Raw genomic sequence first — 25,492 nt, forward strand, 5'->3', positions numbered from 1 at the left:
ATAATTCTTTGAATTCCAGTGTGTGTCAGGTACATGTGGTGTTACCACACGTCTATAGCTCCATACTGTATCTCTCAACCCAGTTTTAGCATCCTCTGTATGTTCCTGTGTAAAGTTCCTAATGAAGCTTGTGTTTTCATGCTGTAGTGTAAAGGGAGGTAGGGTTGCCCAGGGCTGCAAGCTTGTTCTGTGTTTTTCTGTATGCTGTTCGGCGCGTTCGTTATAGATGTATGGCCCACATAAAGAGAAGTGTCTTCCTCATTAAAGTGCGTGTGCGTGTGCATGTATATACACCCTTTCTATTGACTCGCTGCTGTTGCTCATTAGTCTCGTCTCCCCGTGACAACTTCTGCATTTTCCCGGGAACACGGGGTGCACTGAACGCGATCCTTCGGTACAGTCACACGCTGGCAGCAAGTTTGTTTCACGCTACGAGTCCCACAGTGCACCACAGTGAAGTGGGCGCCAGTTGGAGAACAGGCACATCTCCGGTGATGTCATAAGTGGCATTCAGGGGAATGAAGTGTTGTGGGATGCCTGAGAATGGCAAGATGAGGCAGCCCTGCTGACATAACCATCTATACCCCGGCAGAATGAAGCCAGTTAGTGCTACCGCTGTGGGCTCCTTGTCACCGATGGCTAATGACACGTCTGGGCTGGAACCCACGCCATAGGGCAGAGCCGAAGGAAGCAAGCGCCTTACCTTACTGAGCTAATCGGAAGCCCGTTGTTGTATGTTTTACCTATGCTGGCATTTGCCTTCAGTTGAGGCCACTGAACTACTTTACATTGTAGATATATTTGACCTTTTTTCTTTTTCTTTTTTGTAAATCATTCTTGTTGTCTGTGTGTTTCCAGGTAGAAAATCATGAGAAGAGCGCAGCAAGCCACTGTTTGTCCTGGAGAGCTGAAACTGAAGAAGCGAAGGCGATGAGCGTCTCGGCGGGCTTAACAGAGGGACGCGCTAACTCGGCTTTATCTGATTAGAAATGAGCATTCTCCGAGCCAGTCATCAGCAGCTCCGCACCCTGTGCTGCTGTTGCGGGCTGTAGGAGGAACGCTGTCCAAGACATTAAACCCCAGAAGGACTGAGTCTCATCTATGTAGGCCCCCGCCCGCGACGCCCGCCCCCGATCCGCTTCACCCACCCCCCCCGCCCCCCCTCCCCTCCGCTGACAGAGACAAGGATGGGAAGCCCCCCCCGGCGTTTAGACGGACGGCGATGAAGGATTGCAGAGACCCGGTTCGCGAGTGAGCCCGTCTCCCGGCGACACCCCCCCCCCCGGCCCATGTGCTTCGAGCGTCCCGTTCTGACAGTGAAGCTGAAGCGCAGGGACCTCCCCCACCCCGCCCGCCCTCCCCCCTATCGGAAGGACAGGATGATGCGTAGTCCGAGGGCACCGATGGCCGTGTGATCTCAGCTGAGGCATCGCGCGCAAAACCACAACTATGAACGGAGGAAAAGACTGCGAGGGAGGGGAGAGGGAGGGGCCTCCTCCGGCAGCTCAGGTGCCCATAGGCTGGCAGCGTAAGGCGGACCCCGGAGGAGTGGTCTATATAAGGTAAGAACCGTCCTGCCTGCCGTTTTACATGTAAGACCTTTGTGCTGGAATGAAATTCATTGCTGAAAGCAGAGTAATGGAGTGGATGCAGTGCTTTGGATGCTCTCTCTGTTTCCCACCTTGACACCATGCTGTAACATTCAGCCATCCCCTGTAAGCCTCCTGTTCCCTCATTACTTGTCCTAAGTACTATTATTGATGATGTGTGACCAGTTTGGTCTGAGAGGGGATCAAATCCACTGCTTTGCCAAAGCTCACGGGACAAGTTTACAAAAAGAGATGCAGTTAGGTCGCTGCCATAGGCTTGTGCCAGTTCCAAGTGTTTGTACCATAATATCGGGGCCAAAACTACCGCAGTTCTCGGTATTACCAGGGTTTTGGTATCGCTGGTCATGCTAATTATTTCTTCAACTACAATAAAAGTACAAACAAATCACAATCCCAACTGTTTCAAAGTATTAATTTGTATTAAAGTTTGAATATATCAAAGGGTAGCCTTAACAGAAATGTGTTTGATTTATTAGGCTGAATGCTGCTGACATTTATTGTGGAAAATAAATCATGAAATGAGCTGAACAGGCAGTTGAACTCACAGTGGGGGAAAATACAAAAAAACAAACAAAAAAACAACTAAGGTTGCTTTGGCAGCTAATGTTTGCTCGGGCTACTTGGTTTTCCTGGTGAGAAACGCCAACATCTCCGCTGTAGCCGGTTTCAGGAGAGACTGCTGCAACGTGTGAATGCTCTCTGCTGAAGACACGCTCATAGCATGCACACGCGTGTTCTTGGCAATTTTTCCCATGGGAGGGAGTCGACTGGTTAAGTCGCACCGCCCGAGAGGATCCTCTTATCCGCGGATGACACCCTCTTGGAGGTGCTTGGAAATCTCCAAAGCAGTCTGCCAGAGAAAAAAACCGAAGTGGAGGTGCCCCGGCACGACCCTACGCTAAGCATGTCCCTCGTACAGGGGACTCTCTAAATCTTATGTTATAGGTGCCTAAGTCTGACCAGTGATACAAGTGTGGTCCATGTGGAAGTCTGACCTGCAGACTTTGCAGTCAGGGTCAACATCCTGGCAAGAGGCAGTGGGCTTGACACTGCCACGTTACAGATGCGTACTGCACATCATCCTTAACCTCACTCAGCACTCCCTAAATTATTCAGCTTTATTTCTCGCCCCTTTCATTTCACAGGAGAATAGCATTATTAACAGCTTTTAGAACCTTAAAAAGCATCTCTTTCAGTATGCAGAATTTCTAACTTGCTTCCATCCCACTCCTTATGGTCTCATCAGATATGGCAGATTTTTATGTCTTTTTTTGTTGTGCTCATCGCTTCAGTTTATTGTTTTTATGTTGTTTGGTTTACTTTATAATGAACTTGATGTTGTGAACCCCAGAAAGAGTAAGCTGCATCTCAGCTAATGTGCATCTGGGGATCCGGGCGCATTTTTATTCGGTTCGTCGGAACGTCTGAACTATTTTTAATAGGGATCCCTTTCCTTCCCGGGTTTATTTTCATTTCAAACAAGGCTTCTGTTCTGTGCATCTGTCTATTACCTGCCTAGCGTGGCCACATGAAGAGCCTGACCTTTTACTGGGCAGGAGAAAATCCCTGCTAAGCATTTTTTGCGCAGGGGTTGTAGTAATGAAAGGAAGTCTGCTGGAAAAGCATTTCGGTCCTGGGACGGGTCAGGCAGAACGCTTTCCAGGGTGTCGGATCTTCCTCATGTAATGGACGTCCCTTTGTAATGGGCTGATCCCGGCCGTGGAGGTGCGGCCTTGAGGCTTCATTCCAAAGCTATGTCGGCGGTATTAAGAGAAAATGGCATTTTGAGAAAAGCAGTAAAGCTTCTGAGTGTGCCCCTTTCTCGGCACTGTAACTCCTGCGCTGTGCATCTTCTGTCATGGTGTCACACAGAGAATTATATCCAAGAAAGGCCACCCAAGTCATACTGCATAACTGCTTCACATCATACGTGTTGCTGCTGGGCCTTTTAAGGAGTTATTATTACAATACTGTACAATACATTTTTCATTTTTGTCATTTAGCAGACACTCTTATCCAGAGTTCTTCCGTAGGTTACAGTTTTTACATGTTATCCGTTTATACAGCTGGATATTTACTGAGGCAATTCTGGGTTAAATGCCTTGTAGCGTACAGCTGCAGTGCCCCAGCGGGGAATCAAACCGGCAACCTTTCGGTTAAGAGCGCTGTTCCTGACCACGCTACACTGCCACCCCCGTAGTGTATGGAGGTGGCTGTTCATTAGTCATGGTGCTCTCGTCCCGTTCCCGGGGTAATGTTTTCCATTTACTTCCCCCAGTCCCAGTGGGTCTGTGCTGTCCTGCCTGGAGCAGGTAAAGACCTACCTGCTGACAGATGGGACCTGTAAGTGTGGCCTGGAGTGTCCCCTTATCCTCCCCAAGGTGAGTGAATACCTGCCCGTGTGTATTTCTGTGTGACCGCATGTGCATATGAGGCATCCGTTTTCCTTTGCATCCGTTTTCCTTTTCCTTTGCAGCCGTATCTGGCTAAGCAGCTAAACATATCCACTGCTGAAGAAAATATAAGGCAGGCAAGAAATAGGAATTAAAAATGAAACGGTGTTAATTTTATTCTGACTGTGCACTTCAGTGAATAGTTCCCTAAGCAGATTTTTCAGGTGAGAAGTGTCTGCTTGATTTAAGAAGAAGGTAAGTTCATAATAAGTATTCTACTTTTCTGTTTCTTTAAAAACACAAGGATTATCTCTCTTAAGCAGCCACCTTCTCTGTTCTGTTCCTCACTAAGCCTTATTTATTTATTTTCTTTGTCTTGCTTTGTACGTCCGTGGAAGTGAGTAGGTCCTTGCATTAATAAGCAAGGTCAAAGAGAAAGAAGCATTCAAATGCAAATGTGTGATTTCTGAGAGGCGTGAGCGCCGAGCGTGCCGTCGAAACTGGCTGAGCAGAGACCTGTGCTTTCTCAGGTGTTTAATTTCGATCCTGGGGCCGCCGTCAAGCAGAGGACGGCAGAGGACGTGAAGGCCGATGAAGATGTCACCAAGCTCTGCAACCACAAGCGGAAGATCATCGCTGTGGCCACGCTGCACAAGAGCATGGAATCGCCGCATCCTTCTCTGGTTCTGACCAGCCCAGGGGGTGGCACAAGTACGTACAGTGTATAACTCGGGGCGGGGGCCAATTGAGAGAAGGCAAACGAGTGTCTGGATCTACCGGTCCAATCGACGGCAGTGTAAATGTTTTCACACACATGGATGGAGTAGTTAGGGTTGGATAAGAGAATTGGCTGGATAGCTATATTATTTTTTGAGAATTCTTAAAAAGAACTACATGGTTTTACGTATGTTGTATTCCTGAATTTGCTTTGAAGTACTTCTGTAAAATATTTTTGGAAACGGTTTAGCTAAACTCGACTGATACCGACGCACGGTTCTATTGATATAGGAGTGGTGCAGTGTCATTATTCTCGCGTTTCGATTACATTCCAGGTGCAACACCAATGGTTCCCACACATTCAGCAACTCCACGAGCAATAAGGAATAAATCTCACGAGGGACTGGCCAACTCTGTGGCCTCGGACTGTAAGAACCCTTTCAGGATGATGATGGCGGGCCAGCGGCACTACCCGCCGGAGCTGAGCGCGGCCGCGCAGCAGCAGGAGCTGTACGCCGGCTACCCGAGGCTGCGGCCGGGCAGCTCCGAGCACCACGGGCAGAAGTCTCCGTACCGCGGCGGGCACGGCAGCATGATGAGCCCCGCGTCCTACGGCGACGGCGGCCCGCTGTCCCCCAGGGCCGACCCCCTGGGGAGCCCGGACGCCACCTTCGCGCGGGCCAACCCGGCTGGCTTCCACGGTGCCGGCAGCCCCATCCACGGCGGCGGCAGGACGCCGCTGTCCCCGCCCGCCACGCTGCTGCACGGCTCGCCCGCCGCCCAGGCGTCCTGCGCCATGGCGGGAAGGACTAACGTGCCCCTTTCCCCCACCATCGCCGCCAAAAGCCCCGTCATGAAGAAGCCACTGAGCGGCTTCCCCCCGGGCATGGACATGCCGAGGTCGGTGTTCCACCACAAGCCCCCGCCGCCACCACCCCTGCCCCCCTCCTGCGCCCTGCAGAAGAAGCAGGTGTGCTCGGAGAAGGACCCGCTGGGCATCCTGGACCCCATCCCCAGCAAGCCGATGGGCCAGAGCCCCATGGCCGTGAACCCGTCTACCTTCCAACCCAACGTCCACTCTCAGGTACCAATGATGAATGTAAACATCCCGCCAGCCATCGTCCCCCTGCCGAGCAACCTGCCCCTGCCGACGGTCAAGCCCGGGCCCGTGGGCCACGGCGGCCACGCGCAGAGGGTGCAGCACGCCCCCGTCACGTCCATCTCGCCTTCCCCGGTCACCTCCCCGGTGCACGTAACGGGTCCTGCCATGGGCAGGGTGGAGCTGTCCCCCCAGAGGTCGCGCTCGTCCTCCACCTCCTCCGACCACGGGAGCTTTGTCATGCCCCCAGGGCCCCAGGCCGCCTGCGGCAGCATGAAGGTCCCGCCCCGGTCCCCGCGGTCCTCCATGGGGTCCCCCCGGCCCGCCATGCCTTCCAGCCCCTCCACCAAGCCGGACTCGCTCCACCAGTACAAAGACATCCCCAGCCAGCTGCTGGCGGGGATGAACAACGTCCTCAGCAGCCAGGCCAACTCCATGTTCCCCCCAGCAGCCTCAGCCGGCAACGCCGTGCCCCAGAAGGGTCACCCGGGCCTGCTGGGCATGCCTCTCAACCAGATCCTGAATCAGCATAACGCTGCTTCCTTCCCGGCAAGCAGCCTCCTGTCAGCGGCGGCCAAAGCACAGCTAGCGAATCAAAACAAACTGAGCGGCAGCAGTAATGGCGGCGGGAATGGTGGCGGGGGAGGGAACGGCGGTGGCGGCCTAGGTATGGGCGGCGGCGGCGGCGGCAGCGGGGCCGTGGACGGCCACAGCACTTTAAACCCCATGTTCCCCCCCAACTCCGGCATGCTGCTGAGCATGAGCGAGGGCCAGAGCGGGCGAGCGGCCCTGCGGGACAAGCTCATGGCCCAGCAGAGGGACCCCCTGCGCAAGCGCAAGCAGCCCAACAGCGGCGGCGGTGGCGGCGGCATGGTGTTCAGCATGCTCAAGCCCCACATGGCCGGCCCCAGGCCTCCGGGCCCCGCCGCGGAGCAGCTGCGGAAGGCGCCGCGGCCGGGCGGCCTCCCCCCCAACACCTCCATGGCCCAGCTGCTCCAGTCCATGAGCTGCCAGAGCTCGCACATGGCCGGGAACAAGGCGCCCGGCTGCATGGGCCCCGGCCCGCCGGCCCCCGGCCAGCTGCAATTCGGGGAGGGGCCCGTGGGCCAGGGGCTGCCCCCCCAGCAGGGCGGGCAGGTGCAGCAGCGGCTCCACGGCCGCGGGGAGGGCCTGCACTGCCACGGCGCGGATGGCAGGGGCCACGGCCCGCACGAACAGTTCACGGGGCTCATGAACCCCATGCAGGCCGCCTCCGTGGGGAGCTGTGGGCCACTGGGCCAGGTGTCCCTCAACAGCTCCCCGCCGGGACACCCGCTTGCACATCACCACCACCTCCCGCCACAGGGCCACCCGCACGGCCTGGGCCGGCCTGCCATGGCCTCCACCATGCCCAACAGCAACGAAGGAGGCTGCTCCCAAGCCATCCCTGAGCCTGGTAAGATTCTGCTTTCACATCCAGCCAACATCAAGGCTTTTACCGCGCATTAAAGCAGATTGCTGCTGGACCACCTAGGAGATTATGGCTTTACTTAACCCAAATAAGACCAGGTTCTCTAGATGTTCAGTATTGCATATGCCGGTATGTTTATGTTGGAATTTTTGTTAACTGTATAACATGCCTGGAGGAGGAAAATGTTTTGACGAGGCAGGTATCCATAAGGCTATACATGATCTGATGTGGCATTGAATCGCTGTTATAGTTGTAGTCTCACTCTTAGTTCAAGGTTCTTGAGAGCAGATTAATGTACTCACTCTGCAGGTGGTTGTCCATATGGTTTCATGATAAGTATTGAGCACTAGAATACCTTAAGGGTCAGGATAGCCTCTCATGTTTCAGTGTAATTGTATCAGAGTATTCATGTAAATTTAATAAACTCGTACTTCAGAAAAATTTGATAACATTCAATTTGATTTTTTATTATTTTTTAATTGAATACTTTTTAAAGTTATCATTGTACATAGGTCCACTTTAATTTAATAATCTTTGAATGGAAAATGTGCTTTCCCTGTGCCAGACTTCATTTTCTTTGACTCTGAATAACTACAAATATACTGAGGCGTACTGAGTGATACTGTGAGAAAGGCTTGTACATGTAGTTTGTTCTTGACATTTGACAGCACATTAAATAATAATGTGTCAAGGACTTAGTATTTGTGTAAAGAAAGGTCCTACGGTGTTTTTGTGCAGTAGTTAAGCAAGCATATATTACCACCTCAGTTTTTGGTTTCCCTCACATTTTTTATTTTCAAAAATATTATGTCATGCTAATGGCAGTTTTTTTCCTTGTGGAATAAAAGTTAAGTTAAGAATTGAGTTTCTCTTACAGTGCCTTTGATTTTTGGTTATATGTCAAAGTTAATGGTTTTCAAAACTTTCAGTCAACCTGTATTATATTTGGTCAGAGTAGACCATTGGACCATTGGTGTGTGGTTGCAAAGTATACTGACTGTTGCAAACTAAGACTGAATATGAAGATATTTTTTGGATATAGAGCAATAACACAGCCTGTACAACAGAAACAGATCAATCCAACTCATATCACGAGCATTATGTTGTCTTATTAAAGCCTTGTACTTGCATGAAAACTCTTAAAGAAATATTGGTGACTTAGACGAGCGAAAGATATCTGTAATTACTACTGTAGGCATAACATCGGCGATAAAACAGTGCACTTCCCTTGTAAGGTTCACCTATGTCCAGCTTGGTTTGATTCTGAGAAGTAGAGTGGGTTGTAATGGCCAGATTATTACTGAGAGAGTAGCATCATTTCATGTGAAGTGTGAATTGCACAGGCCTCCCTTCAAGTGTCTGTGGAGTAGACGACCAGTTAATGAATGGGTGTGAATGGGAGTCCCTGTGGCCTTTGGGATGGGCCCTGGGTTGCAAAGTCTGTCAGAGAAATGAGGGATAGACCAGACAAAGCATCTTCTTCATGTCACCCATGCTCTCCCCCTCTCTGTTCAAGAAATACAGCAGCCCTGACAAAAATATGTATATCTGTACACCTAAAATATTTATATTACCATAGAAATATCAGACTGGAAAGGTTTTCTCAGCTCTTGAAATTTCTACTTTATAAGGGGTAGCTATTTTAGGATCCTGAAAGATCTGTAATGAAAACTGAGAATGTCTTATGAGGCGGAATTCTCCGCAGAACACGTCCATGAAAGACTGGAGTTTTTGTTTTATTTTTGTTCTCTCATTCATGCTGCTGAGCTAGATTAAATGTGTCTGTGACAACCGCTCGCCTGAAATCTAACGCCAAGTGCACCCGGTTTCTATTTTCGGTTTTCTAACGTGACTGGGGTCGAGTGTGACACTGAGTGCGCGCACACTGCCGAAGCTCGCGCGTTGTTTCTCGTGCCTGATTAACGCCCGCATGCGGTTTTGGGAGACTCTCTCTAACGATCGATGCTGGGCCGAAAGGAGAACGCGGCGGTTTGTGGCGGTTTGGTGCCGATGTCGGCGCGGTTTCGCAGCGCCACTTCTGTGACTCTCCACAGTAACCTTTAATATGATATCTGCCATTGTAAGAGGCTTGGCAGCGGCACGGGGGGGGTACGGTGGTATCAAGTGCTCTACCTCCCTGCTATGCCCTCTGTAATCGCCCGGCTGGCTCGTGAGTCAGTGCCGGATGTGCCGGATGCTGCCTGCAGACGGCCCGGGGAGGCTTCCTTTAGACCGATGGGCCGATATTTCAAACCGCTTTATGGTATCGCCTCACATTAAGGCAGGGGAGTCAGTCAATGGAAGGTTGTTAGCCGTAGTAATACTGAGCAAACAGTATTGATTTGAATGCCGGACAAAAGGCCGCGTATTACTTCCACTGTTGGTGGGAGAGAAGGACTTTGTCATGGTTCTTGGTCTGATATCCCTTAGTAATGACCTTTTGCTTCGTGTGTTTACTTAGCATGTTAATAGCATACTCCGCAGTCAGAGGCAGAACGACATCTAAAAACCCTTTTTGCTTCTCAAAAAAAGGTTTAGCCTAGATAGACTTAAAAGCTTTCGGTAGCTATAGTAACGGTTGTCTCTGAATGAAAGCTGCTGTAGGGTTCTCGTGTACCTGCACTACGTGTTATTGTGACGCGGCTGCATATCGGCACTACAGAATGAGTGGGACAGAGTAAATAGAAATGTCATCCGCCTATTCGTCAACAGCGCGGTGTGGTACTACGCTGGTGCGGTTCCCATCACACTCTTAGCCCTGCATTCATTACAGAAGCGCGGTGCTGTATTTTTGAGCCTGTCAGACTTGAGGCGTGTGACGCCACCTGGTTGGTCTTGCGGTGCTCAGCTCCGTTAGTAATGAGGTTTACTGGTTGTTGATGCTTTACCTTGAGCAGGGGAGGAGGGCTTCCATGGGTACTACTAGGCCTAATGTTGGAATATTTCGCCAATGTAGAATGTTATAGACTGCAGTGTTTCTCAATCCTACTCCTGGAGCCCCCCAGTCCTGCATATCTTCTATCTATCTTGCTGCCTGGTTAAATCGGGTGTGCTCAGCTAATCAAAAGTGCCATGATGAGTTCAGTCAGGTAGGTAGAGCAGGGAAATATGGAAAACGAGCGGAGCAGGGGGGCCCCAGGAGCAGGATTGAGAATCAGTGTTATAGAGTTTTAAATTTGTTCTTTTGCAGTTAGTCTGTTCTATGCACGACTTGATTATTATTTTCCCTTGGTAGATGGCAAAATGTGTAGAAGTAGACTTGATACTCAATTTTTTTTTTCCCCTCATTAAATCTTAGACACCTAAAAAGGCTCTTTTCCTCCATTTGTTTTTGAAGATGCTCGTATCCTGACAGAGCCTCTGAAGTATGCGACTGATTAACTGAAATAGATGCTTTTACTCTAAACAGCGGCTTCCAGGCCTGTTTCTGAAGGACAGAAGTGATGGATTTTTGTCATGCTCTGTCTTTACCTTCCATCACACAGACTGCCTCCTGTCTGCTTTTCTGAACCCGCAGGGTGTATTGAAGCTGGTATTGAAATAAGAGATTTGATTGTTTTGTCACTGACTGTGCGTGTGACTGAGTCGAAGTTGCTGGCGGTATCTGGTGTGCAGACGCATGGGGATGCTTAACTGTATGGTGTGAAAGGTAGCCGTCCCGCTGAGCTCTGAGGCTGCTGACGTCATGTTCCTGGGCCATTGCATTCATTGAAACGCGAAGCCAAAGCGCGTTGCCCTCCGAGGCTGTGCGTCACCTCTCGGGAGGAGTGGCTGTGGATGCTAGCAGGAAGCTAGATAAGATATTTCCTGGAAAATGTACTCATTTACAACATCTGTTCTGCGGGAGTCATACAATAGCCCAGTTGTGTGTTTTTTGCCTTTTGTCCTGAATTGACTTGATGCTGCCTTCCGTTTACCAAGAAGGCGCACAAGCATGACTGACAGTAAATAAGCAGAGAAATAAAAAGAAACTTGCTTATTCACAGCATCAAAGAGCTGAAGCACATGGGGTAGTGTTTTAATGCTGTCTCAATACGTCCCTGTATTGTAACAAACCGTAGCTATGCGTACGGCTGAATAGGTGCAATGTGTCTGCCAGTCAAAAGCCATCTGTTTTTGGGCAGCGGCAGCCTAATGGCCGCCTCCTACACAGAGACAGTAAACTGTAGAAGGTGTTTATCTGTGTGTGTTGCAGGTAGCAGGTTTTCCCTCTTCCCTGGCAGGAGCACATGCTGATCTTCTATCCGTCATTGCCTCTAATGCAGGACTGCGTGTCAAATGCAGGGCTGTGTAACTATCTAATGCAGGCCTACACAACTACGCCACCCCACCTCTAACGCAGGACTGCGTAACTGCGCCATCTCACCTCTAATGCAAGACTGCATAACTGCACCACCTCACCTCTCATGCAGGACTGCATGTCTGATGCAGGAAGGCGTGACTAGCCTGCCTTGCCTCTAATGCAGTGCAGTGTAATTATGGTGCCTCCCCTCTGATGCAGGAGTGCGTAACTACTTTGTCTCGCCTCTAATGCAGGACTGCATAACCGTGGTGCCTTGTTTCTAATGCAGGGCTGCGTATCTAATGCAGGACTGTAACTGCCCTGCCTTGTCTTTTAATGCAGGGTGGTGTAATTGCTGTCCCAGTGCTGGGTCATTGTGAGGCCAGCTACCCGTGGGAGGCGACGCCTTCCCCCCACACGGGATAGGCACAGCTGCCCCTACTCCCACACTGTAACCAGGGCAACCAGCAGCAGCAGCTCCTACCCCACCTTGCCCCTGTGGGAGAATGCAGTCCGGAGGCGCGTCTTTTCAGAATGCTGCTTTGGTCCCAGGCTGCAGCGAGCCAATCGGATCTCAGGTCGCGCATCCCCTCCAAGCCCAGCGCCCAGGGGCCCTGCGCCAACAGCAGGCGCAAGCAGCAGCCGAAATCCCTCCCCCTCCCCGAGCTACCCTGCCAATCGGACCCCTTTCCGTTTTCCAGCTGGGCCAGGTAAAAAGTCCGTCGCTCCTCCCGCCAGACCCCGAATCCCCGAACCCTCAGCTGTCAGGCAGCCTTCTGAGCTCCACAGTAGGCAGCTCCACCAATCATCCCCCGGTTTCCACGGCAACCTCTTTGGCGAGTGCCGCCGCTGCATCATCCTCGTTGGCGGCGGCGGGGCGAGCCCTCGGCAGCGGCCGTGCCGGAGACGCTGCTGAACGCCACGCGACCCAGCAGCCTCGTCAGCCCCGGGGGGACGGCTCAGGCAGGCCCTCTGCCTCTCTCTCTGTGTCCCTCATCTCACACCCCTGGCTGCCACAGTGCAAGGATCAGTAGGCTCCTTTATCTTTAAATGAAGAAGACCACTTGTCCTTTTGCTCCTCTCAGTCAGATGCTGCAAAGAATTTTATGATTCTGAGCTTGATCTCTGCATTCTTGAGCACATTCTCTTGCTACATTTCTGCAACAGAGTATTTTTCCATGTATGCTCTATATCTTCTTGAAAAGTAACAAAGATAATATATATATATTTTTTTGCTATGTGAAGGATTGTCATTGGCCTCCATTGAATTTTCTGTAATGGCAAAGGGTAGTGAACTGTGAAAAACCATGCTCCAGTGTAATTCTTTTTCTCTGAAGACAGATTTTATTTTTTTTTTATCCAATATTGATCTCTGAACGTGGTGGCAGGGTGGTTTGCTTCTGTGATTGGGTTTCATTTAAAAATGAGTCATTAAAAACAGGGAGGTGACTATCTGTGGTTTTGGCACCGTCTGAATAGTGCAATCCTGAAAAGATGGATCTGTGGTGACCATTGTAGAAGTCACTTGCTCTAGGTCCCTCCGTAACGAATACCATACGTAAGTATCTGTTTTTCTCTGAAAGAGTTGTACAAGACGATGCATGTGAGGAATAAGTTTTAGGTATTCTGATTGAGGTTGTGGTTGAAGTTGTTTTTTGTTTGTTTATTCTTTGTATGTGATCTGTGAATGACAGGTCATGGCCTGGGTAGCGCTTAGTATTCCTAACTGTCCCTGATAAGGGGGGGAAAAATGTTTCACTGGATAGCATTACTCTTGCTCCGTCAGCCTCTCTCTGTAACTCGCACTTTATTCCCGCTTAATGGTAAAATAAATACATAAGAAAACAGGCTCTTTTATGACAGCTGTTGAAGTGGTTGACCTTGAAAATGACAGCCGCACTTTCTGTCAGATGCAGTGGTTTTGAAGGCTGGCTTCCGGGCCTGTGCTTGCAATGCACATAAAATGCAGTATTCATGGCCAGGTTGTGGTCATTTAAACCGTACTCTGACACGCGTTGCAGGTCGGCCATCGTATTAAAGATGTGTGTGCGGAAACTGCGGCATGTATTTCTTTTTTCATGTGGGAATACTGTTGAAATGTTTATACCATAAAGAATCTGCAGGACCCCATCCCTTCATGTCGGTGTTCTCTATCAAAACACTGTTAAATTACAGTGCATGCTTTCAGTTTTGGGAAGGATTTTATAGATACAGTGAGCTGCAATATGTGAAAATAATGCTTTATACTAATACTAATGTTTTGTTCTACCAGGTTTCTTATCTGACACACTGGGAAAATATGCATTTCCACCCTGTTCTATCAGATATATACAGTGACCCTTAATGTTCTTATCGATTCCTCCTTATTATAGTCGAGGGGTTATCTTTTATCTAAACGGAGCTATAATTGGTTGTGATGACTCTGACGGTAGGCAGGCTTGGCTGAGTGAACCGTCTGCTGCCTGGCAAAGCACCACACAGAGAGAGAGAGAGGGAGGGGGAGCTGTGAGTCCCCTTTTAAAAGTGCCCAACTCCCCCCCCCGCTGAATTAATATGACCTGCAGGTTGCGCTGAAATGGCATTGGCCAGATAGAAGACTCTCATATCGCGGCGGCGATCGCGGAGCTCGGGCCGGCTCTGTTCCTCCGGCGTATCCTTTCTTTTTTTTAAAGAGCGGCGGGCCCCTTCAAAGAGACGCGGGCGTTTGGCGTTTGCGATAGGGGCCGCGGTTGCGCCTGCCTCGCGGAGACGCGGCCTCCCTGCGCGGCCCGCTCCTTCCTGCCGCACTTCCCTTTTGTCAGGTGGCGGAGTCCACCGTGTGCCATCTGGAGGAGAGAGGGCTGACCAAAGTGGGCTGGTAATAGTGAACACTTAGAGCTCCCTCTATGGGTTAATCGCTTAAAACAGGGGCTGAGGCTGGTTTGGCTCAGAGTGAGACGCTGGCTGCGCAGAGTCTTAATGTGTCTGCGGTGTTTTCCAGCGCAGTTCAGTGAGGCCTTCCGGTTGTTGTATGAACCTGTGAACTTCAAGCACATTTCATTTAAAACTGTGATTGCTCGGCGGTGTCTATAGTACAAACGTTTCCTTTAAATTGAGACGCTGCTAATGGTCACGTGGATCAGTCGGGTTTTCAGTCGCTGTCATTTATATGAAAGCCTTGAAACCATAATCGTTATTGCACATGCTGTATTCGATGCTGACCTACAGTGTACCACACGTACGACTGAAGACTCAATCACAGTCAGTTCAGATAAGTTGTTAAAATGTAGTTGTGCTCTGGAAGAACATAGGCCTAGCTGATGTTGTTAGCTATGTAGATCTGCAGAGGTTGTTTTTTGCATACATCGATATATGTAGCAGGATACACAAATTTAAACCAATGCAGGCTAAAGACTCATGCAAGAGTACTTCAGCAGTGCCCCACCTGTTGTTCAAACCTGCCATCTGGCTACAAGTTCACTTCCCTAACCACGAGTCTCCACTGTTCAGTGCATTTAAAGTATAACCAGTGGACCATGTAGTAAGGTCAGGAGACCTAAAGTGGTGACAGAGTCTAGCGTGGGAGTGCGTTTAGAATGAAAAATCCTGTATGTATATGTGTATGTGTGCTTTCAATAGACTAAAGGAAGCTGTGATCTGGGTCAGATTTTCTGTACTGTAATGGCTTTGAAAAGAACATACACACACACACACACACACACACACACACACACACACATTGTGAGCGCCGGCGTTCCCCTGACCCCCCCCCCCCCCCCTCCCGTCTCGCACGGTTCCCACAGGCGATACTTCCTCCCTGAACTGCACCATCAACAACCTCCAGCCCCTCAGCAGCAGCCAGATGTTCCAGCAGATGGGCCAGCCGCAGCTGCTCCAGGGCATGCAGGGCATGCCGGCGGTCCAGGGCTTCCAGGACCCGCACGCCTTCCCCGAAAACCCCTTCCCCGAGAACCCCTTTCCCGAGAACCCTTCCTCCAGCCCCATGGCCTGCCTCTTCCAGAACTTTCAGGTCAGTCTGTCGAACAGTAAGGACGGAGATCCTTATGACATATTGGCATGAAGGTTAATGATGGTGCTTCATTTCACGTTTTGGTTGTAATTTGGTTGTAAGTTTAACTTGAATATGACCTTGTCTGTGTTTCCTGGTCTTTTTGTCTGCTTTATTATGTTAATGTTTATTATTATTATTGTTAGTAGTAGTATTCGTAGTAGCGATAGGTGTTGTAGTAGTAGTATTCTTATTATTAGGAGTATTGTAGTAGTAACAGTTGTTGTAGTAATAGTATTCTTCTTTTTCATTTTCTTATGATTATTATTATTATTATTATTAGCACATGAAGTACAGTTTGTGAGTCTCTGCAGTCTCTGCAGTCTCTGCGTGTTCTCAGGTAGGGTCTCTCTGTTTCAGGTGAGTTTGCCTGAGAGCATTTCGGACCCCAACAAGCAGATGAGCACGCAGTCGGCGATGACATCACTCCCGGAGGCGGCGGGAATGGCGCCGCTGCAGCACCTGCGAGACGGCCCGCGGGAGCTGCAGCCGCAGAGCATGGGGCCCCCCGGGGGGCCCCACGGGACGGAGGGCCTGCCGGGCGGCGGGGGCGGGGGCGAGTCGGTGGACGCCATCTACAGGGCGGTGGTGGACGCGGCCAGCAAGGGCATGCACGTGGTGATCACCACCACGGTGAGCGGCACCACGCAGGCCAGCCTGGTGCCCGCCCTCAGCGCCATGAGTGCCTTCACCGCCTCCATCGGGGACCCGGTCAGCCTCCCGTACGCCGTCAACGCCGTCATCCACGGCCACCGGGGGGCGCACCCGGAGGCGGAGCCCCCGCCGCAGCCGCCGCAGCCGCCGCCCCCCCGCCCCCGGCCGCCCCAGCCCGGCCGCCCCCGCAGGAACTCGGAGCAGGGCAAGAGCACGCCGGAGGTCGGGGAGCCCCACGAGTACTTCCGGTCCCCCGGCCACGCCACGCCCCGGCGGCAGTGGGAGGGGGAGGCGGCGGCGGGGTCGGGGCCGGACGGACACCCGCCGTGGCGGGGGGAGGAGTTCCTGGAGTGCTCCACACACGTGCGCAGCAGCCCCTGCGCGGAGAGGCCCGGCCTGGCCCCGCCCTGCCCCGCCGACCCCCCGCACCACCACCACCACCACCACGAGCCCGTGCCGCCCGACGACGCCTTCCGCTTCAACAACTGCAAGCGGGCGGCCGTCGGCTTCAAGGAGCGGCTGGAGCAGACGCTGGAGCGCTGCGCCCACATGAACGGCGGCGCCCCGCTCCCGGGGCGGCCCTACGGGGACGTGCTGGGCCCCCCCAGGCAGGACGCGGCGGCCGAGGACCAGTCCCCCAGCTCCTCCACCAGCCTGGAGGGCTCCCTGGTCAAGGACTACATCCACTACAACGGCCACTACAACGGCTGCGCGCCCAGCCCCTCCGACACCAAGAGCCTGAGCAGCGAGGAGGACCTGCGCCACCCGGACTCGCCCTCCTCCAACGAGCTCCTGCACTACCGCCCCAGGACTTTTAACATGGGCGACCTGGTGTGGAGCCACATCAAGGGCTTCCCCCCGTGGCCGGGCAAACTGGTAACTGAGGACCAGGTGCACAACCCCAGCATGCAGAACAGTGAGCAGGACAAGGTGAGTCCGGCCCCGTCTTCGTATGCAATGCCCTGCACCTAGAAGCAGGCCTGCGAGGCCTCTCACTATCCCTGCCCCAGCCATCGACCCTTTGCTCGTTCTGCTTGCCACTTTGTTCTGTTAAAATCCTTTCATTGGTAATGATTTCATTTTAATTACTGTAAATGTCCTCTCTTTCAAACAAAAGCCCCCAGAACCCCCATTTTAGAATACTGTACTAGATTTAATATGCTTCTTAAATTCTCGACTGGTTATCACAGTGTCATCAATATTCCAGGCGGAAATATTAGGGATGGCAGTGTAGCATAATGGTAAGGAGCAGGGCTTGTAACCTGGTTTGATTCCCCGCCAGGGCGCTGCTGCTGTACCCTTGGGCAAAGTACTTAACCCAGAATTTCCTCAGTAAATATCCAGCTGTATAAATGGATAACATGGAAAAACTTACATATTTAGGTTGTACTGGATAACAGCTTCTGCTAAATGACAATAATGTAATGCATTATAATACATGGAATACGTGGAATTTATGTAAATCTCTCTGGTTAAGAGCATCTGCTAAATGCCAATAATGTAATGTAATGAACAATAACATGTCTTAAAGAAGGGAGGATTTATTATTATTATTTTTTTCCCCTTTTTCCATTTTCTCCCCAATTTGGAATGGCCAATTCCCCGAATTCTGGAACGTCCAATTTGTCATCATTGATGTTTGGTCCCATTGCACAATCCCCGCTGTTAATCCGGGAGAGCGTGGACAAGCACGCGCCCTCCTCCGAGACACGTGATGTCAGCCGCTGCTTCTTTTCGCGCTGTGGTCTACAAGCTAGGCTAGCACAGAGATGAGTCGGAGGAAGACATTCCATATGCAGTTTTGGCATGTGGACCTCAGGCGCCCCCGATCGACCAGCAGGGGTCGCTGTTGCTAATGGGACCGAAGCCCCTGCCGACATACCCACCCCTATCCCTGGCGGGACAAAGCCAGTGTGTTCCGCCTGTGAGCTCCCGGTCACTGTCGGCTAATGACACGGTCGGGTTCGAACCCGGGCCGTAGCACTCAGTCTACACTCAGAACGAGTGCTTTTATTGACTGAGCCACTCAGGAGCCGGGAGGATTTATTATTAACACATGTAATGCTTAATAGAAGTTGTTATTGTGTGTTTGTGTTAATGTTCAATGAACACATCAGTTTAAAAACTACAAAGGTCCTTATAAAAATTGCGTAACAACTTCATAAGTGCTACATAAGCATTAATGGAATGCTAGGTGGCATATGTCACCATTCATGTCATGGGTGACATTACATTAAAAGACCACATCAGAATGTCATTGCAGTGTCATTTATGATATAGATGGTGATATGACACACTACTGATGTCAGCTTTAGTTTACATAATATTTAATTAATATTAATATAGTGCTTACAATGGTGTTCTATATCGTACAGAGAATGCTTTGTGGAAAGCATTGCCATTATCACTCGTAAGAACGTCCATTAGTTTTCCCATATTTATACGTTCATCTACCCTTTTTAATTTAATGGCAGATGTGACTTTGTATTTGCCTTGTCTTGACTAGCTGGTGTTTACTTTAAGCAAATGGGGCTTTTTTCGAAAATAAATTACAATTATGGAGTGTGAAATGAGGACTCTGAGTCATTTACAGTCGCGCTCAGAAGTTCTGTCCCTCAGAATGGAGCTGTGCTCTGCTGTCACTCCTCACAGTGGAGTTTTTGGGAAGAGATATTATCATTAAAAATGAATGGCGAAACAGACAGACCCCCCCTGGGTAACGCGGTGTGGTGTTCTTACCTCTCCTCAGGTGGAGCCAGAGAGGCTGAAGACACTAACAGAAGACCTGGAGGCGCTCAACAGAGCTTCCAAGAGGAATATAAAGTAAGTCCCAGGACTGCTCAGGATGCAGAGATTGTGACTTACGTTCCTTTCCAGCTATGTGCCATGCCAGTGACTTCAAATGCTGTTCAGGTTTATTGCTCTCTTATTTGAAATCCCATTCATTTATTGTTTCAGTACTTTGCAGCTGAAAACAATTCCTACAGATGGGCCCCACTTTTAAGACACAGTGCATCCCTGGAAACCCTGGCGTAAACCAGATGGGGAAAATCTGGAGTTTGTGCAGTAAAACAATTAATTAGGGAAATTTATTTTCTACATGTCAGAAATGTGGGCTGTTGTAAACCAGATCGTCATTAAAAGGAGACGGCCTGTGTTTGCCCAGCGTTTTCCATTCAGAGAAATATTTATAGTCAGAAATGATTTTTCTAAAACGAAATCCAAGAAGTCGAGCATAAAGAACATGCGGTTTGCGCTCCATCTGCCTCTTAAATTTGTGATTTCCGGCAGCGGCGAGTTTGATCTACATGTAAACCTTAGCAGCGGTGTTACATACACTGCTGCTTAATCTTTCCTTCTCTCTTGTGCCAACTGCGGGGCCACCTTGCAGGCTAAAGAGACGATTAGGCAGCAAAGTGTTTGGAGATATCCTTTATATATGGATTATATATCTTGGGGTTGTCAGGATTCTAAGATTTTGAACTGCGATGATATGTCAGTGAAGTCTCAAAAGGACAAAAGGAAAAAAAACATCTGAACACCTCAAATTAATGAATTTTGCTTTAATATAGTTTAGGATTGGGGTTGGGAAATCTGATCCTAGTTCAGCATGAATTGAAATTGAATTGAAATAAAGGAAGGCCTTCTTGTTTATAATTGAATGCAAATACACAGCATATACACATTTTGAGCATGCAAAGATTGACAGCTCCAGTACTTCCACTATTGTGGTCCTACCAAATACTTAATTAATAAAGCTTGGAACTGTTTTTGAAATTCAGAATCTCAGTAGTATTACTCATTAGTACACACTTTATCAGCATCACCGGGATTTTTGCTCTTGTTATATTGTTATATAGTTGAATCTGCCCCTGTTACACTCTGTTGTATAGCCAGCTGTGCCTTCCCTTAGGTCTCCCAGTCATCTTCTGTTTATTTAGCATACTGTTCAATCTGTTCTTTAATTTAATAATTGATTACAATGAACCGAGGAGAAGAATGTTCCAGCAAACACGTACATCTCAATGAGATTGCATTCCTCAAACAAGGGTATTTTTGAGTTGCCGTGACCACACTGCGTACACATGTACGTAGTGGAACCTCAGATACGTGAAAATGTAAAGTCCCTCGTTCACATGAAAGCAGGAGTTTGATAGCTAGCTGGTTGCACTATGAATCCAGCCAACAGGGGCCCACTAAACAAGCAAATTATAAAATTAGCACTGCTTGAACAAAATGGTGGCTATGCTTTAATACACTGTACCATCAGAGGAAGATGAGACAAGCAGCTTGCTCAGTCTAACTGGACAACAGGACTGGAAAGCAAGCAGTTTCAGCTAACAGAAAGGCTCTGATTTACATACATGTGATAAGCTGCAAGTACTGTGTATGAGCGCTTTGCAGGAAGCCTGCCCTCAGTTGTAATACATGTACGGCGGTCGGGCAGGTAGTGGGTAATCTAGGAAATATGTTTAATAAAAATATTGTGTATGTTATCTTGGGTATGGAATACTCTTACTTCAGTGAATAGGAGGAAGTAGTGTGACCACTAAGCTATTTCTTAGTTTAAATGATTGACAGGTAGCTACCTGAAATGTGCAGCTGAGATTTGAGCACAGCATAACTCTGTATTTGGTAGTTTTTACTGGGACCATAGAAAGGGGAAGTGGTTAATTAGAGATAGGCAGCAGAGCAGTTGAAACGGTACTGTGTATTGATTAAAGGTGTTTTTTGTAACGGACATCTTTATGCGATGTGTACAACACGCAGCCCAGGGTAGAATCTGCATTAGCATCAGGTGCGCTTGTTTAGAAACAAACTCGTACAAAACCGCACGTTGACAGGCAGGTCATTTGTAGGAAGAGTATTATTTACCTGTTGAAGAGAGTGTTGGGGGTCGGAGCGAGTTTGGTCACGATGCAGGTGTAAAGGCAGTATTCTCCATGCTCACACCGCACACTGTCCGCTGAAGATTAAAACCAGCTCCACTCATTCCGCTCTGCCATCCCTCCTTTGAAAAAGTGTGAAGTAAAGCCTCCTGCCTTTCTATTAAGTGCCGGATGGAATGTGTTTGCTCGCTAAAACTTTGTTTCAGACCTCTGTGGCGGACCTCAAATTACGCACATTTCAAATGAATTTGCATGTGGATTAGCTGGCTTTAGGAGGGGGCAGGTTTCTTCTTGATCTGTAGCGGACTCGCACTGTTATGTTTGCAAGTGTTACTTGTTTTCCAAAGTGAAAATTGTGTCCATGTGTAAATATGCCCGCTAAAAGGGATGGTCTCCTTCTGTCTTTCCACTGTGTTGCATTTTGGGATTGAAAGTAATGGGTTTGATAATAGGGTGTTAATGGTGAAGAACAGATGTCTGTCATATCATTTGTTGTGTTTGTTTTCCTTTGCACAGAGGTGGAAAACTGAATAATCATTTAGAAGCTGCTATACATGAAGCGATGAGCGAGCTGGACAAAATGTCAGGCAGTGTGAGTATCAATGATTATGTTACCAATTTATTTACTTCAGCATACAGTTCAGCCAATGTCTGCATTTTACTATAGCCACAAATAAATCAGACCTTCCTTATTGATTTATGGCAACATAGTGTAGCCAATGGCCAGTGTTACTACACACATAAATAAATCAGACCTTTTTTGCAAAAAAAAGACCTGCACCTTCTAGCAAACACTTTTGAAAGCACATTGTTTTGTTTGCACTTCTCATAGGAGAACATTTGGACATTGTAGGACCTTGCTTTATATCCGTACAAGGTGCTGTGCTCTGAGACCCTTTAGCCTTTCTCCTGGGGTTTGTCCCAAGACTGTCTGGTTAGAACTCCAGTGGGCCTATTGCTATCACACACTTTCACATACCGGTCTGCACTGCCTCCTCGTAAGCTTAGCTTTTGCACTTTGCGTCACATAGACTGTCACTCAAGAGATCTGCTGTCTTTCACTGCATTACAGTCGAGGCTTACCTCTATCTCTGACATGATTTGGCCACGGCGTGGTAACGCTGAGCACTAGGTAGCCAGCTCTACCCGGACGGACCCTCTCTCAGTCCCGCCGTACCTACAGCTGGCTGTAAGCGTAAACAGCACTTTTAGTGTTGCTGTGTATAGTGGGAAGGAGGTATGAGTGGTGTGGTATAAAGCTGGCTCCCCAGCCCCCCCCCCCCCCCGCCTCTCCTCCACCACCGGCTGAGCCGAGTTGTGACAGCCACTTTTGATCAAAGGCGCATCTCCGTGTCTGACGGGAGACGCCAGTCAGAGGATTACATAAACAAGCTGCAACAACCTCGCCCTCCGCCACTGCCTCTCCAGCACTCATTTCAATTTTAAAAGCATTTTGCCGCTTTAAATGCGCCCCCCCCCCCCCCCCCCCCCTGCCGTCAAGAGGCTGGACGTACACGGCCAGTGCGCATTACAAGGGAAGCTGACGGTGGTCAGCTTTCTCTGGCTGCACATGGCTTGCGAGGGACGCCTTGTGAGCTGCCAGTAACCGAGACGCAGCAGCCCAGGCAAAATCCTCATCCTCATCAGAACATTGACAAGTATCCACATGAAACGGCCAGTTTTAGAAGACCAACCCTAAATGAACATTCCAAGTATTAGAATACATTACATTATTGTCATTTCGCAGAAGCTGTTATCCAGTGCAACTTAAATGTTAGTTTTTACATGCTATCCATTGTACGGCTGGACATTTACTGAGGCAAAGTTAAGTACCTTGCTCAAGGGTACAGCAGCAGTGCCCCAGCGGGGAATCCAACCAGCGACCTTTAGGTTATGAGCCCTGCTCCTTACCGCTATGCTACACTGCCTCATAGAGAGGTTCTGAAGAGATCAGTTGTAGTGTTTTTTTTCTTTTGTTTTTACCAAAGATATCACACTGATGACTGCACGAATTGCCAATGGCAGAAACCAAGAAAACAAACCAGGCTTTTGTTGCAGTGTATGCCTGTACAGTGAACATTTTCTGCGTTTGCCATCTGTGTCCCGCTCAGGTTCACCAGATGCCACCAAGAGACAGACAGATGAAGCCCCCCAAACCCAAGCGGCGGAAGATCTCCAGATAACATTGAATGTGTTGGTCATCAGTCCAGTAACGAGATGTGAACTGTGTACATACAGAGTCTTAACCGTTTAACAGACCCCCCCCATCCCCCAGTCCCGGTGCTACAATCAAACAGTGGTACAGTATTTTTCAACCCCTCCAGGACACAGACTGACAGTGAAGGTGCTGGATAAATCAGAAACTGTGTAAACAACGGTTTGCCGTTTGTCTAAAGCTTGCTGAAGAACTATTTTTTTCAAGAATACTAAAAAAAAAAAAAGAAAAAGAAAAAAATCCTGCATATGAGAAAATAGACAGTCCAAATATTTCTGATACATTTTCAATATGTATATAGACAAAGCAGAAATGTCACGGTGATATTCAGAGAAGAAATGTAAATATTGTACAATATTGTCATGTACAAGCGTACCTAATGCACACTTTATCTTTTATTGTACAAAACGAAGCAGAAAAAGTGTACAAATTTCTTTGGTTTTTATTCAGTACACGGTCAATATGACTACCAGTGTAAACGGGATAAATAAAAAGAGATACAGCCTAAAGCTTTTATATGATCACGTTGAAACATGCTGTTTTTGTATTAAACAGCAGGAAAAAAAGGCATGATTATGTAAACCCTCGATTACGACAAGACACTTCACACCGATAAGTGTTCGTTTATGTGTGTCGAAACGGAATGAACTTTACCAGCTGAAAGTACTTCTGGGCTTCTCTTGAAACAGGTCATCACAACACAGGAAGGGGCAGTGCTACGCACAAAGTAATGTGACACGCATAGCAAAGCCAACAGGGTACGCCACGCAAGACGTATGCCGTTCATCTGTTGCTCTGGTGAGATTAAAAGATTGTTAGTACACTTTCTTTAACTGCTGAAATAGTGTTTTTAAGCTATTTTTGAAACACAAAAAAAAATGCGTGTGTGTTACTGGAGGAAAAAAAAAAAAAGCCATGCCAAGGAAGGAGCTGAAAAATGCATGAATTATTGAAGTTGTTTGTACTTCAAAAGTAAATCACTTATTTTTCTTGAATATTTTTGATACAACAAATACAAGATAGGACATTGCAAAAAGGACTTCTAAGTGTTAGATGCATCTGCTTTATTACAATAGTAGAGGTTTAAATCTTTAAAGGTAAACTGACTTGTGCATACTTGTATATGGCTTGTATTTGTCCTAAAATACCTAAAACATTAATCAATATTATTTGGTTATTATTCTGTTGTTTGGTTGGTTATTACTCAGACTGGCCACCACGATTTACTGTTACTCTTTCAGCAATATTGGGTATCAAATTTAAAAGGCAACTTCACTGAGAATCTAAGATTTGTTGTTCCTTACCTTGATGTTCTGTAGGTGCATACTGAAAAGCAAAGGGTTAATCGCAGAGAAATCTCTTATGCCTGAGCGATGAGGGGGCCTTTTCGATTTCCGAAATTTCATGATGAGACTGAGAGATGGAATGTTTAAGCCATTTATTTCTTTTTTAAAATGTTGATGTTAAATTTTTAGTTGCAGTGGAGTGCATTCCTGTCTGCCTCCAGTCCCCAGAAGCCACTCCGAAGCTGGCCACGCTCTTTTGACCTGTTCGATGCAAGGCTAGTGCGCTGCACAAAGACATCTTAGCACACAGAGTGGACTATTTACAGCTTAGGCTTGTATTTAGAGTATGTTTATGCAGTTAAATTTGAGGAATGGCTTGTGAAGAATGAGAAATGATGCCATTTGCAATGCAATGTAATTTGCTACAATTCTCGGAGCTGGAGAGGTAGAGCAAATAATTCTGGGGTTTTTATGAGTTTGATTGTTTGAAACAGGTTACAGAATTGCAAAAATAATTTCAGCTTTGCTTGTGTTTTTAGTTATTAGGTTTTTCAGTATGGATAGCTACTATAGTAATGGTAAGGGACAACCTATTAGATTTTAAATTTACAGTGATGGTAAACCTTTAAGCTATGCCATTGAAATGAGGTTCATCTTCTGAAGCTTCTATGTGCCGACCATACTGCTCTTCTTGAATATACTGAATCCAATGGTTAAAAGGCCCAAACGACGTTATATGTTCATTGCTTGATCAGACATTACAAAGACAAACGAAACAGTGATCAATTTTAACACTGGGATATAATGTGCAGGTCAATTTATCTTTACCTTTTCAAACTCTAGTTGAAA

The 25,492-nt window shown here is 48.4% G+C and overlaps 1 protein-coding gene across 1 annotated transcript; it reads left to right on the top strand.

The window, feature by feature from the left end:
• The first annotated feature begins 1,449 nt into the window (after positions 1-1,449).
• Positions 1,450-24,271, top strand: LOC118786294 (methyl-CpG-binding domain protein 5-like). The gene is made up of 9 exons (XM_036541427.1): positions 1,450-1,562; positions 3,889-3,991; positions 4,534-4,714; positions 5,056-7,254; positions 15,334-15,560; positions 15,960-17,183; positions 19,003-19,076; positions 21,659-21,734; positions 23,254-24,271. The coding sequence occupies exons 1-9, from the start codon at positions 1,450-1,452 to the stop codon at positions 23,323-23,325; spliced, it is 4,269 nt and encodes a 1,422-aa protein (XP_036397320.1). The 3' UTR covers positions 23,326-24,271.
• Positions 24,272-25,492: the final 1,221 nt, after the last annotated feature.

The sequence above is a fragment of the Megalops cyprinoides genome, chromosome 11 (genome assembly GCF_013368585.1).
Source record: "Megalops cyprinoides isolate fMegCyp1 chromosome 11, fMegCyp1.pri, whole genome shotgun sequence".
NCBI classification, from domain to species: domain Eukaryota; kingdom Metazoa; phylum Chordata; class Actinopteri; order Elopiformes; family Megalopidae; genus Megalops; species Megalops cyprinoides.

Coding starts and splice junctions, on each gene's coding strand:
- LOC118786294 (XM_036541427.1), top strand. CDS start 1,450: ATGAACGGAGGAAAAGACTGCGAGGGAGGGGAGAGGGAGGGGCCTCCT. Junction 17,184..19,002: donor AGAACAGTGAGCAGGACAAG/GTGAGTCCGGCC, acceptor ACCTCTCCTCAG/GTGGAGCCAGAGAGGCTGAA. Junction 21,735..23,253: donor TGGACAAAATGTCAGGCAGT/GTGAGTATCAAT, acceptor TGTCCCGCTCAG/GTTCACCAGATGCCACCAAG.